The 12663-nt window shown below is 43.2% G+C and overlaps 1 protein-coding gene across 1 annotated transcript in view; it reads left to right on the top strand.

Moving 5' to 3' along the window:
• Window positions 1-6470: 6470 nt before the first annotated feature.
• LOC149273791 (son of sevenless homolog 1-like) overlaps window positions 6471-12663 on the top strand; it is a 60924-nt gene continuing 54731 nt past the window's right edge. Inside the window, exon 1 of the mRNA XM_089506006.1 lies at window positions 6471-6557. Coding sequence (XP_089362132.1) covers window positions 6471-6557 — 87 coding nt within the window. The remainder of the gene's footprint in view (window positions 6558-12663) is intronic.

Here is a 12663-nt window from a genome sequence, read left to right as displayed (position 1 = left end):
GGCACCCCCCCACACACACACACTTTAAAACTGCATAGCTTCTACCGTTATATACCGGCGCAGACACTGAAGGTGGTACAGCATAACACTTACTGTTATCATTATATACTGAGGCAGACATTGACGGTGGTACAGCATAACACTTATCACTATATATTGAGGCAGAAATTGATGGTGGTACAGCATAACACCTACCAATATATACTGAGGCAGACAATGACGGTGGTACAACATAACACCTATCACTATATACTGAGGCACACATTGACGGTGGTACAGCGTAATCCCTATCACTATACATTGAGCCAGACATTGACAATAGTGCAGCATAACTCCTATCACTATATACTAAGCCAAACATTGATGTGGTGTAGGCCTACCACTTCATTAGTAGTAGGGATGCACCGAAACGAATTCTGGACTGAAACCGAAAATGCAGCATTTACCTGGCCGAAACCGAATATGGCCCCCCCACACCATAAAAAAAAATCTAACATTTTTATTTCAAGTAAGTAACACACCAAAATAGGACAAAACAATTAAATAACAATATTAATATATATATATATATATATATATATATATGATTGTTAACAGCAATCACATTTCTATCATGCCCAGGCATACCCAGATTCCAGGATGTACTCGCAGACTTGGCATGATAGGAGTATGATTGCCCTATCTACCCCTTCTCACTCCCTTTTGTCCTACCTACCCCTTCTCACTCCCTTCTCACTCCCTTCTCCCTATCTACCCCCTATCCCCCCGTCTCACTCCCTTCTCCCTATCTACCCCCTCCTAACTATCTACCCTCTCCCACCTTGAAGTTCACTTACCTTTCAGGAGTCCTGCGGTGGGGGTGCAAGGCCTCTGTCTCCCAGCTCTGCCACTGTATGGAACAGTATAGAGTGATGGGAGTTATGATGTACTAGAGCATAATTATATAATGAAAAATACATTGGAAATGGTACAGCATAACACCCATCACTCTCACACACTTACCAATCCGCACATATACCAATCCACACACATACCAATCCACACACACACACCAATCCACACACACACACCAATCCACACACACACCAATCCACACATATACCAATCCACACATACTAATCCACACATACCAATCCACACACATACCAACCCACACACATACCAATCCACACATATACCAATCCAGACATATACCAATCCAGATATATACTAATCCACACATACCAATCCATATATACCAATCCACACATATACCAATCCACACATATACTAATCCACACATATACCAATCCACACATACCAATCCACACATACCAATCCACACATATACTAATCCACACATACCAATCCACACATATACATCCACACATACCAATCCACGCATACACCAATACAGACATATACCAATCCACACATATACCAATCCACACATACCAATCCACACATATACCAATCAACTCTCACTCACTGAATGCTTTCCTACCTTTCCTCTTTTCTCCTTACAGCTTCTTTTCCTCCTCTTCTTCAGTTCTTCTGTCTTCTTCCGGGTCAGAGGGCACGGACGGCAGTGGGCGCGGCTTCAGTGTTGTGCGCCGGGATCTGACAACAAATCCCGGCGCACAGCAGCTGTTGCCGCGCGGATCGCAAGGGAGCGATATCGGAGGTCTTTAACAGACCTCCGGCTCCCTTGAGTGGTTTTAAGCCGGGTTCAAGGGTTGAACCCGGCTTAAAATCACTCAAGGGAGCCGGAGGTCTGCTAAAGACCTCTGATACCGCTACCTTGCGAGCCTGCTCCTCCAGCGGCGGACATTACTGTCCGTCTCTGGAGGGGTGCCGGCAAGTTGGCACCCCCCTGATGAGCGGTACCCGGTGCGGACCGCCCCGCCCCCGCCCCCCGCTAGGTACGCTACTGCATAAGCGTGTGAGCATGGGTGTCTCCAGTTGGACAGACTGGATGGGTTGATAGACTAGATGGGCCGAATGGTTCTTATCTGCTGTCACTTTCTACATTTATGTATGCTTCTATGTCCATGTTTGAGTGTGTGAGCATGGATGTGTAAGTGTTTTTGAGCAGGTATGTATAAGTGGTATGAGATGGAGTGTGTGTTAGCATGAGTGGTGTGAGAGGGAGGGAGTGTGTTAGAATGAACGTGTACATGTGTGTTAGTGAGTATGAGCAAGTGTGTGTGTTAGCATGTGTAATTTGTGTGTGTGTTTACATATGTGTGCCAGAGTGTTTGTTGTGGAGGGGACAAAGAAGGCCCAGACAAGTTGTTTGGGGATAATAATGGCACAGACAAGCTGATTGAGGGCAATGCTGGCACAGACTAGCTGTTTGGGGGAAAAGGCAGCCCTCACAAGTGGTTTAAGGAAAAGGTGGCACTGTGGGATATATTGCTTAGTGAAGTTGGGGGGCCCTGTGGCAATTTTCGCACCAGGGCCCTGTAGTTTGTAGTTACGCCCCTGGCGTTTCCCCCTTGCAAATGCATGGAGGAATTCTTTGTCCATCCTAGTTATTTTCCATGCAGGAAATGCGTTTTGCCAACCATATCTTCCTTCACGTTATATACTTACCGCTCATAGATTACTTTAATATGCATTGATTTTTGGAAAGGAAGTAAGGGACCTTATGCTATCCATTTAAATGGACAATAATAAAAACCGTTCTTGGTGGTAACCATATAAAAACATGTGCATTCTAAGAATTACCTATTTAATAACGTTCTGTCTCTTAATTCAACCTTAGCCTTTAGCATTGATCAATGCATGCTGGTAAATATGAGTAGCAGAATGTGGTTCCACACAAACGGCTACTGTACAAACTGTCAGAAATAGGCTTAAGGGCAAATGTATGCACTTGGATTGGACATCGGCTAAAAGATAGAATGCAAAGAGTGGTTGTAAATGGAAAATTCCAAACTGGAATGATCTCCAGTATTGCATTGAGAGTAGGGCTGAAACAACGAATCGATAAAATCGATAATAATCGATAACGGAAATCGTTGTCGACGATTTCCGTTATCGATTAATCGAGTGATCGATTCGTTGTTGGCTCCTTTTACTTACCTCCGCGAGCGTTCCCTGCTTCCGCTACACGCTCTGCACTGTGTGACGGATGTGACGCGTTCCGGAGGTAAGTATTCTTCATGTCTGTGCGAATCGCTCTGTGCGAGTGGCTCCGTTCGCACAGAGCGGTTCGCTCTGTGCGAGTGGCTCCGTTCGCACAGAGTGGTTCGCTCTGTGCGAGTGGCTCCGTTCGCACAGAGCGGTTCGCTCTGTGCGAGTGGCTCCATTCGCACAGAGCGATTCGCGGGGGTGGGGGTGGGGTTTCAGGGGATGCAGGGCAGAGTGGGGGTGGGGGGGCAGGCCAGGGTAGGAGACTGAGTGCAGGGCAGAGTGGGGGTGGGGGTGCAGGGCAGAGTGGGGGTGGGGGTGCAGGGCAGGGTGTGAGTGTGGGGGCAGGGCAGGAGACTGGGTGCAGGGCAGAGTGGGGGTGCAGGGCAGAGTGGGAGACTGGGTGCAGGGCAGAGTGGGGGTGTGGATGCAGGGCAGGGTGTGAGTGTGGGTGCAGGGCAGAGTGGGTGCAGGGTGTGAGTGTGGGGGCAGGGCAGAATGTGGGGGCAGGGCTGGGTGCAGGGCAGAGTTGGAGACTGGGTGCAGGGGCACAGTGCAAAGTGCTGGGTGCAAAGTGCCAGGGCTGGGTGCAAAGTGCTGGGTGCAAAGTGCCAGGGCTGGGGCAAAGTTTCTTGAACAGTAATAGTCCACCTCTTTTCAGAATGTTTGGGGTTATTTTGTTTCATAAATATTGTGTTTGGGTTTTTGTACTTTGAAAATATTGTTTTTTTATTACAGCATAACAAAATAAGAATGTTAATGTAAATTTTAAGTTGTTTTTTAACATCCAGTTCATTAAATTATTTTAAATAAACTAAAAATTTGCATATTGTTTTTTTTATCCGATTAATCGATTAATCGAAAAATAATCGGCCAACTAATCGATTATTAAAATAATCGTTAGTTGCAGCCCTAATTGAGAGCCACATCTCAGTTTTTGCTGATGATGCAAAGTTAGGTAGGATAGTACAGTCTAGTCTTGGTGTTGCTTCCCTGCCGGAGGATTTAGACAGAGTGGGGGGCTGGACAGGCAATGAAATTCAATACAAACAAATGTAAAGTTATTGATTATGGGAAGTAATAACAATTCAGTGTATACTTTAAATGGTATCTCCCTGGGAAAAAACTACTAAGGAGTAGGCAACAGACAACAGTGCTCAATGTCAGTCAGCAGCTGCAAAGGCCAATAGGATATTGGCATGTAAAAAACAGGGGGTATTGATTCTCGGGAGGAGGATATCATCTTGCCTCCTTGGATATGCAGTGCAATTGTGACACCGGTTCTTAAAAAGGAAATTGTGAAACTAGATTTTTTTTCCTTAGAAAAGCAGAACATAGAGGGCCATCAATGATAGAATAAACATCAATATTTTGGAATTTCGTCATTCAAGGAGAAATCTGATTGCCTTTTGGAGTCACAAAGGAGTTTTTTGCCTAAAGTGGCAAAATCAAAAAAATACTCTAATTGGGCTTTTTTTGCTTTCTTTTGGATCAAAAGCAGGAGGGGTAACTATGTTACTATGCATTAATTATTATAAAACTTAAAACCCTACATATTACACTTTGCCCCTTCTTCATTATTTACTGCCTCAATTATTCCTGTCTCATAGTGAGTTGCACAACATAACAATAAGTTGAGTATGACAACGTCCACTAACAATAGGTGTAAAAATGAAACCTTTCTTTGTAAACTATTTGCATTTAATTAGTATACCATTCCAACCAACTAGGCCTGAACTGGCCATGTGTCACACTGGGGAAGTGCCCGGTGGGCTGACCTGCTGAAATGCTTCGGCTCACAGCACTTGAGACGCCCACTCCCTGCCCATAGTTATTTCCCCCTCCCATCTCCATACAAATATAAAGTGGTTGGGGTTGGCCCCACCCACCGATGCATCAGGCTACCCAAAGAGGTCTATGGGGAGCCATTGCCTGCTAGTTCTCAGGTATACTGGTTGGCCGGTGGCTGACAACACTCCATGAAGCGGTAGATCGGGTGCTGCTACCGGTTAAATATGACCAACTGCGCGGTGTGCATAAAACCATAACAAAACACTGTGTGAATTCAGCTGGAGGTTGCACATACGTCACTTGGAGGCTGCTGGCCTTAAAGCACCAGTGCCATATAATCATCCCAACCTCTGTCACCAACAGTATAAATGACCAAAGAGGGACACTTTTTTTTTTTACATGAGGTGGCAGGATTTGCAGCTTAAAAAGTGTTTATGTGACACATTGATGACAATCCATATAAAGCATTTAATAACAAACTTTATATCACAGTTTCATTTGTTGGCAAATATTTTGAGCTCTCCGAAATAAGGGCCATCAAGGGATGAAAGAGTGACTGACTGCACTTCATATCAAAGGGCAATTCAAGGTCTGGTGCATTTACATAACTATATTCCATTGCACATCTATATTACTTGAAAGGCGTCTGTCATCTAGTAGCAATAAAGCTGTTTCAAAAAAAAAATCAGCACTTGTGGCTGAAGAAAATAGAGAAGGGACGTGGTGAGGGGTTCTGGTCACATGACGGCGGCAGGCTGTCCGTCTCTCCTCCCAAAATTGCGCAGGCGCAGTGCGAGCCTCTTCCAACGGCCGCTGAGCGCAACTGTCGGGAGAGGGAGAGAGCTAGGGATAAACTCACCAACAACAACAATAACAACAGACCTTCCAATAACAAAGTGACGCAGCGGGCGCGCTCTTTCGCCAGTTTCTCAACACGCTTGCTCTGCGGTCCGCAAGCGGAGAGGAAAGGCGGCCTGTGAGTAAGGAGGGGCGACGGAGGAGCAGACAGGAGGGAGGGGAGCCGGGGTGTCTGCGCTCTGTCTCTCTCCATGTCCCGTGGAAGAGGTGACCCGCGAGTGATCTGCAGCTTTTGGGCCCGACAGGGCAGGACAGCCTCGGTGCTGAGCCCGTATCCACAGTGCGGCCTGTCTTCTCACTGGAGATCAGTAGAGGGTGTCACCCATTGTAATTGGGGGTAACTGACACCCCTTGGCCCAGCATCTCCAGGCCAACCCCACCCCCTCTCCTGGCTGTATGTATACACACAGCTGTCATATATGTACAGGCAGCTGTCAGGTCCTAGCGGTGTCCATGAGCCGCCCCCCTCCTCTCCCTCCTTCCAAAGGGGTGCTGTGTGTACCTGCTCCCTCCATATGCGGCCCCAAACGTATGGACAGTTTGCTGCCTTGATACCGGCCACAGTTGCCTCCAAAGGAAAGTGGATCTAACCTGCCCCCCCCCCCCGCTCCTGGACCAAGCCTTCTTCACCTTGCAAGGTGCCTGTTTCTTCCTGGCAATCAGACGAACAGGATTATCTTACCCCCAGGCTCCCCAAGGCTTAAGTCATGCAGGCACCCCAACTTCAGTACGATTTCTTCAGCGAAGAAAATGCCCCTAAATGGAGGGGTCTGCTGGTAGCCTCCCTGCAGAAGGTGAGAAGTTAAGGATGGTTGTAAGATCTCTTCCAAGTTGTTGGTGGATTACTTGCAGACTCATACTTCTACTTCAATGCGATTACAATAGTGCATGCAGAGTATATTGTGTGTTGCTTTTGGGTTATATTCACTAAAGGTAGAGTTGTCGGAAGAGTTTATTCATCATGAAGGGCCATCACTCGCTGTTTTGCCAGCAAGACGATCTGACCTGGGCCTGTATAAAGACATTTACAATACATTTACAGGGCCAGTCATGCTCTTCCTGGAGCAGAAGTTCATTGGCGTTGGCTCTTCATAATGTATAGTGAAGTCAAGGCACCCAGTGTTGGGTTGGTCCCAACCCAACTCACCATTAATGAATAGACCCCCTTTGGGTCATCTCAACTTACCTATGGGATTCTGATGCCCCTGATTGTGGGGCTAAGGGGTTGCTTCTGGATGTGTTGAGAAAGGAGGGTGTCCTCTAAAGAATGGGGCGATTATTTGCTAACCCATTAACCGCACGACGCGTTGAAACGTGAGTAAAGTATGTGCAGAAGGGCATTATTGGGTCGCTGCGGAGTCTAAATAAGCGGGTCTGCTAATTGTCTTGAAGTTCGATGCCCGGTTTCATTGGCGTTGATGGGGAGGGAAACGTCTTGTATGGTCCCAGTAAGGCACAGCCTGAATGCTTAGTCTGCTGGGACCCATGTGTTCTCTCTCATACGAATGGGACTGTGCCATAAACTTCACTTTTGAGTTTTGTTTTTGTGGTCTGTGACCTGTAGCCAATATAACCGCTGTTATTTCCTAGCTCCAACATGCATGTTTAACGCCGAGCATGCCTGAAGCATGATTCACAGCAGTATGATGCTATCGTGCTATTCTGCCCACTCAATTGTAATAAGTTATGTTAAATTGTGATATTACAAAATAAATGTTATTGCGATCCATGCACCATTGGTTTCCCCCAAATTTGTTAAAACTTTCATTTTTTTTCCCCAAAATCCTATAGATAACACGCAGTTGCTTGCTAGCGTATATGTTGTGGTGGTCCTGTTTTAGCACTGTACAGAGGAGAATATTTATTTACAGGTGTTAAATATAATTTATCATCCATTAAGAATAACCTATCCCCAACCCTACTTGCACTGCAATGACATTATATCAAAATTTGCCCAAAAAGCTCAATTATTCAGTAATTTTCACATGCTCATGTTGACATTAGTGTCACTTTTGCTTTACATGGTCTTTATCATGGAGGGCTTTTGTCACTATTTAGTGCTCCTTAGAGGCCGAATCTGTTCCCGTAATGTTGAAATGGTGCAGTTGCCCAACCTGATAACCTCACAATTGCTAAAGAGACTGACTTGAGGTTACTGGAACCGTCCTTCGCCCCGTTACCGTAATATATTCTGATGGGAGGTCTGTGTTGTTTGTATTTTCCTGTGAAATTGAATCTATTGAATTTGTCAAGTTGTGCCATGTTTTCTTTTAGGCGTTTTTTGTACGACCGAAATACGCCAAAAAAAAAAAAGTCTCCGCAGAATGCCTGGACGGTTCTATTAACTCTTAGCACACCGGCTTCTAAAAGAGGATCCTTAACAAACACTTTAAATATATGTACTGCAAGAAGCACTGTGTACATTGTTGTTGCTGCTGTATAAATAATATATATTTAATCATTATCATAGGAAATACTTGCGTGACCTCACCTTTGTCCATAAAGACTTACAAGGAAAGATGTTTCTTTTTGTTTCATTTTTGTCCTTGGTGTAGAAAGATTGGCCAGTAAATCACCAATAACGAAAAGCTTGCACAAGTTCTGTTAACCTGTATAGATCCTGGAAACATACACTTGGCGATATCTTGTTAAAGCCCATGATGTATGTAATACATACATAATATTCTCCCGAAACAGCTATTACATGGTCTGACTTTCTGTGTTTCAAGTCTCATAATGTTTACACTGGGATGACGTGGTGTGACTGATCCACCTCAATCATTTGCACCTTTTGTGTAATATACCCTCACCTTGTTCTAAATTGTAAGGACCCTCCTCATCGTTTTGTTTCTTTTGATCAAATTGTTATGTGATAAAATAGGATGTCACTATATAAACCATTAATAAGAATTGTTTTTTTTTTGCATTGTTTCTTATTATTACTTATTATATATATATACGGTATATAAAAATTAGGCATATTTAGAAAGATGTCTTTAAAAAAATCTGTTTTATTCTTTTAAGGAAAATGGATTTAATTCTATTTTATTGCTAGTAGCAGGAATGGCTAGAATGTGCTTGCAAGTTATTTTAATCATCAGCCTTGTTACGTTTAAGTTATTGCATTCTGATATTAATGGTCACTTTTCTAAATCACGACCAGCCCAAATTACCCTTTAGAAGGTAAACTTCCGAGCTGTGTAACCATGCCGGCATTGGTGTGCAAGGTCTGTATTTAAGGTGAGCTGTTTTCCTTGATTTGACGTGGCTGTTGCTAGCATCGTGGATGAATATCCATTGTAGATCAGAGAAAGTTATTTGTAAAAACAGCAAAGTTATGTTCTGCAGGGCCGGTATGGTAACCAGCACTCTTGCTTAACAAACTTGTGACAGACTTGTCTCATTTCATCCCCTTCCTGGCTTCTTTTACTGAAACCAATGATCCTGTATGCTTATGGTGCTCCAAAAGTGACAAAATCCCTTTGCTACACAGAGCACAACAAGCGTTTTAGTGAAACAAGGAAAGGTAAGCAGGAAGCATATTTAAGTACACTTCCTGTGCTTGGTCTCTTGCACTCCTGTTGAAGTCAACACCAATGTTTAGCTAACATACATTGGCTCTCTCATAGGTTTCAGTGGGAGCTTGGCTTCTTGCTTTTAGTAGAGTAACCAATGGCATAAGGAAGATACATTTTACATGAAAATAGGCCTGGGGTGGTCATATATAGGCAATATTGGTTCCATAACACTAATATGTGTGTGTGTGTGTTGTATCATTATGTAAATGTTTTGGCAGAAACAATGTTCTGTTGTCCTTTTGATTGTAGAAGTTGCTGTGAAATATTTGAAGGTTTGTTCCTGTATCTGAGACATAATACGAGAAGTACTTAAACTGCGGCCATGCGTAGTTTTTCATCCCCATATTCTTGAAAAAGCACATTGGTGCTTTTACTTATGTCTATTAGCACGTCGGTGTTCACTTCCGTTCAAATCAGGTCTGCTGGTTGGAAGGCCGCTGATAAATAAGTATTGGTGTCTGGCTGGATTTTTTTTTCTGTGCCGTAACGTAAGATATTTTCATGGGAATTGCATCATGTTTACATAGGGTAAGTTGTGTAGGTTGAAAGGAATCCGTTTACCTCTTTGTTCAATTATGCTTTAAGTTTCTTCAAGAAGGAAGTAAGTCCATAAATAAGCCTTTTAGCATTTCAGAGACTGGGGTCGCTTGTGTCTGGGGTTCAGAACCTCTGCATTTATAGTTAGTTCTAAATGGCCATGTTATAAAAAATGCCCCTGTTCCAATTTCTGTTGACTTGGTTTTCCCTTTCCATCTCCAAATATCATCTTTCTTCCCTTTATTTGACTGCAGCTTATGTCCAGGCACTGCTCTTCAAGCTGTTTTAGCTCAGGGTCGCTAACTCTCCTGTAGGAGCTTTCACTTGGTCTTCGAAGACCTGATCTTCAGAGTTGCTGTGTCTGCTTGTCAGAAGTTGAAAAGAGCCCTGCTAATCCTCCATGCAGAGGTTTATTGGTTTAGCGTCCCGACACACAGCTAACTTCTGGTTTAGTTATTGCTGGACTACCTTAATACAAGATAACTTTTAAGACCGCGTAGGCTGCGAGTTTGAAGCAGGCTGCGCAAGCTGCCCGGTGTTATAATTTGTAATGGCGTTTTTATGATGGTAATTTTTTTTTTTTTTTATTATTCGTACAGTTGTTGTTTGTCTTGCATTAACAGATTAGCAGCCAGATAAGTACTGTGTGAATTCCATTCCATTGTCGTATAGTCATATGTGTATGTATATATAATTATGTGTATATATATCGTATATGCATCAATTCTTCTGCATTTTATACTGGTCTCAGATACAGATGTCCAACACTATAAGTAAAGAAAACATTCAATATTGTTATGCGTTTTGGTTGATCTTCCTGACGCTCATCTCATATTACACCGGGACACAATGGAAGAACTCAATATGTACTGTTACTTCGTTAGTATAGATGGGAAAATAACAGATTTTTCTATCAAAATATAAAACCAGTTGGATTTTTTTTTTTTTTGTTGCTCATCTGAATTGTTTAGGATTTTGACTATATTGTTCAGCATATACAGCTTTTGACAGGTAGATAACGGTTCGTCACCTGCTGCACATGGTCTGAATCTTTAGGGTGCGATATCCTTAAGTGTAACTTCCGAGAATGCGAATAATTTGCGCTCATAAGGTTATTCGGTAACGTTGTTTAGTACAACCTGAAGTGCACTTGTATTTTATGTTTTCTCGCTGGACTTCCAGGTGGGTTAGTGCAAGGCATAATGAGATCTTGTGGACTTGCTGTGAGACCAAATGTTGAAGGCAGTTAGCATCTGCGATCCAGTCAGTGACACTCGGATTTGTGTGTTTTCTACACAGCTCCCTTTACATGTTTGCCAGTGCTATACTTGTATTACAAATGACAAGAAAACACAAACTTGGCTGTAGGTTCATGTTTACATGAACAGTGTAGAATAAATTTTGGCAGTCCCTTGCTAACAATACCGACTGCAGGATATACATAGCCAACAGATTGGGCTTGAGCGTTTCTAGACACACACAATACCTGGGTAGCCTATAAATACTCAAGTAGACCAAAACTGGACAATCTATATTGCGTTTTGGAGCCAGGAAGGGATGTATCTATAAAAGTCAATATCAAATAAAACAAAAACTTTAATGCCAACACCACAATTGTAAGATCCATGGCGCCCTGCCTCTTGGGATTTGGAGCCCTGGAATTGAATATGTCCTACTTGGTCATATCATGAAAGATGTGGATCCTCTGGGTTAAACCCTGTTTCTCAATCTACTGAATTGTATTTCAAGATTCAGCCAGAAGAACTGTGATGATCCGCGTGACGATCATCTGTAAACATGGATTGATATTGAGATGGATGTCCTTAACCTTTTTGTATAATTTTTAACAGTGAAGCAACAGTTCAGCCATTAACAATTACCAAAATGGGAAAAAAAGGAAATAATGAAAATATGAGCACAAGAATACACAATGTATAGTGTATCACAATAAAAAGAATATATACCGGGAAAGTGGCCTTGGTTATTCCTCGTTTGTTGAGTCTAAAGCGAGGAAATAGCTATTCTCCTACAGACCCAATGCCATATACAAGGCAGTGGCGCACACATAGCATGAGTAAGACTTTGGTATTGGGAAACAGTATCATCCGTGAGGTTCTTGGGGTGGGGCTGTCTTTTTCTGGGATCATCTGCTGAGAAGTCTAGTGGCGTGCGATAAGTAGATGAGAAATTCAACCATGGCACCAAAGCAGCAAAATACCTGTAATACTTGTTTTTGAAGGAGTAAAGTTTCTCCTAATGTGTGCTTTTCACCTTTCATATCCAGTTCTTAAGAGCGAGGATCCATTTCCTATTCCGAATGGTAGGTATCTGAGATGTGGCAAGATTCAACAGAATACATCGTTGGTATCTCTCTTATGGCCTGGCTGTGTGGTGGGTTAGATTATTCATCAAATCCATGTTTACGAGTGCCTAGATTACAACCAGTATGCATAACTAAACATTTTGAAAAAGGTATAATCCCGCCATGTGCTACCTATTGAGGATTGGCATCTCCTACAGAGTTGTGTATGAGATGGAGATATTTGGTGGGGGCTGGCTATACTATCTCATCAATTAGTAAGATGTCTCCTGTGATAACACGTATAGTGCTACAGTGTGTCAACTAGGAGATCTTGCGCTATCGCGGACAGGTCAATGGAATCAGTCTCTGTCCCAGTGTAGATTTATCAGGGGCTTTGGGGAAGCGTATGTATGTTGTGGAGGTGTAAAGGTGGATCCTAATGTCTTTGTGAATATGACACTGGGACCACTTGATCACGCTAGT

The sequence above is a fragment of the Sceloporus occidentalis genome, unplaced genomic scaffold (genome assembly GCF_023333645.1).
Source record: "Sceloporus occidentalis isolate IW3139 unplaced genomic scaffold, rSceOcc1.0.p SCAF_360, whole genome shotgun sequence".
In the NCBI taxonomy this organism is placed as follows: Eukaryota; Metazoa; Chordata; class Lepidosauria; order Squamata; family Phrynosomatidae; genus Sceloporus; species Sceloporus occidentalis.
The sequence above is the reverse complement of the archived record's forward strand: the minus strand, read 5'-3'. Positions and strand labels throughout refer to the sequence as shown.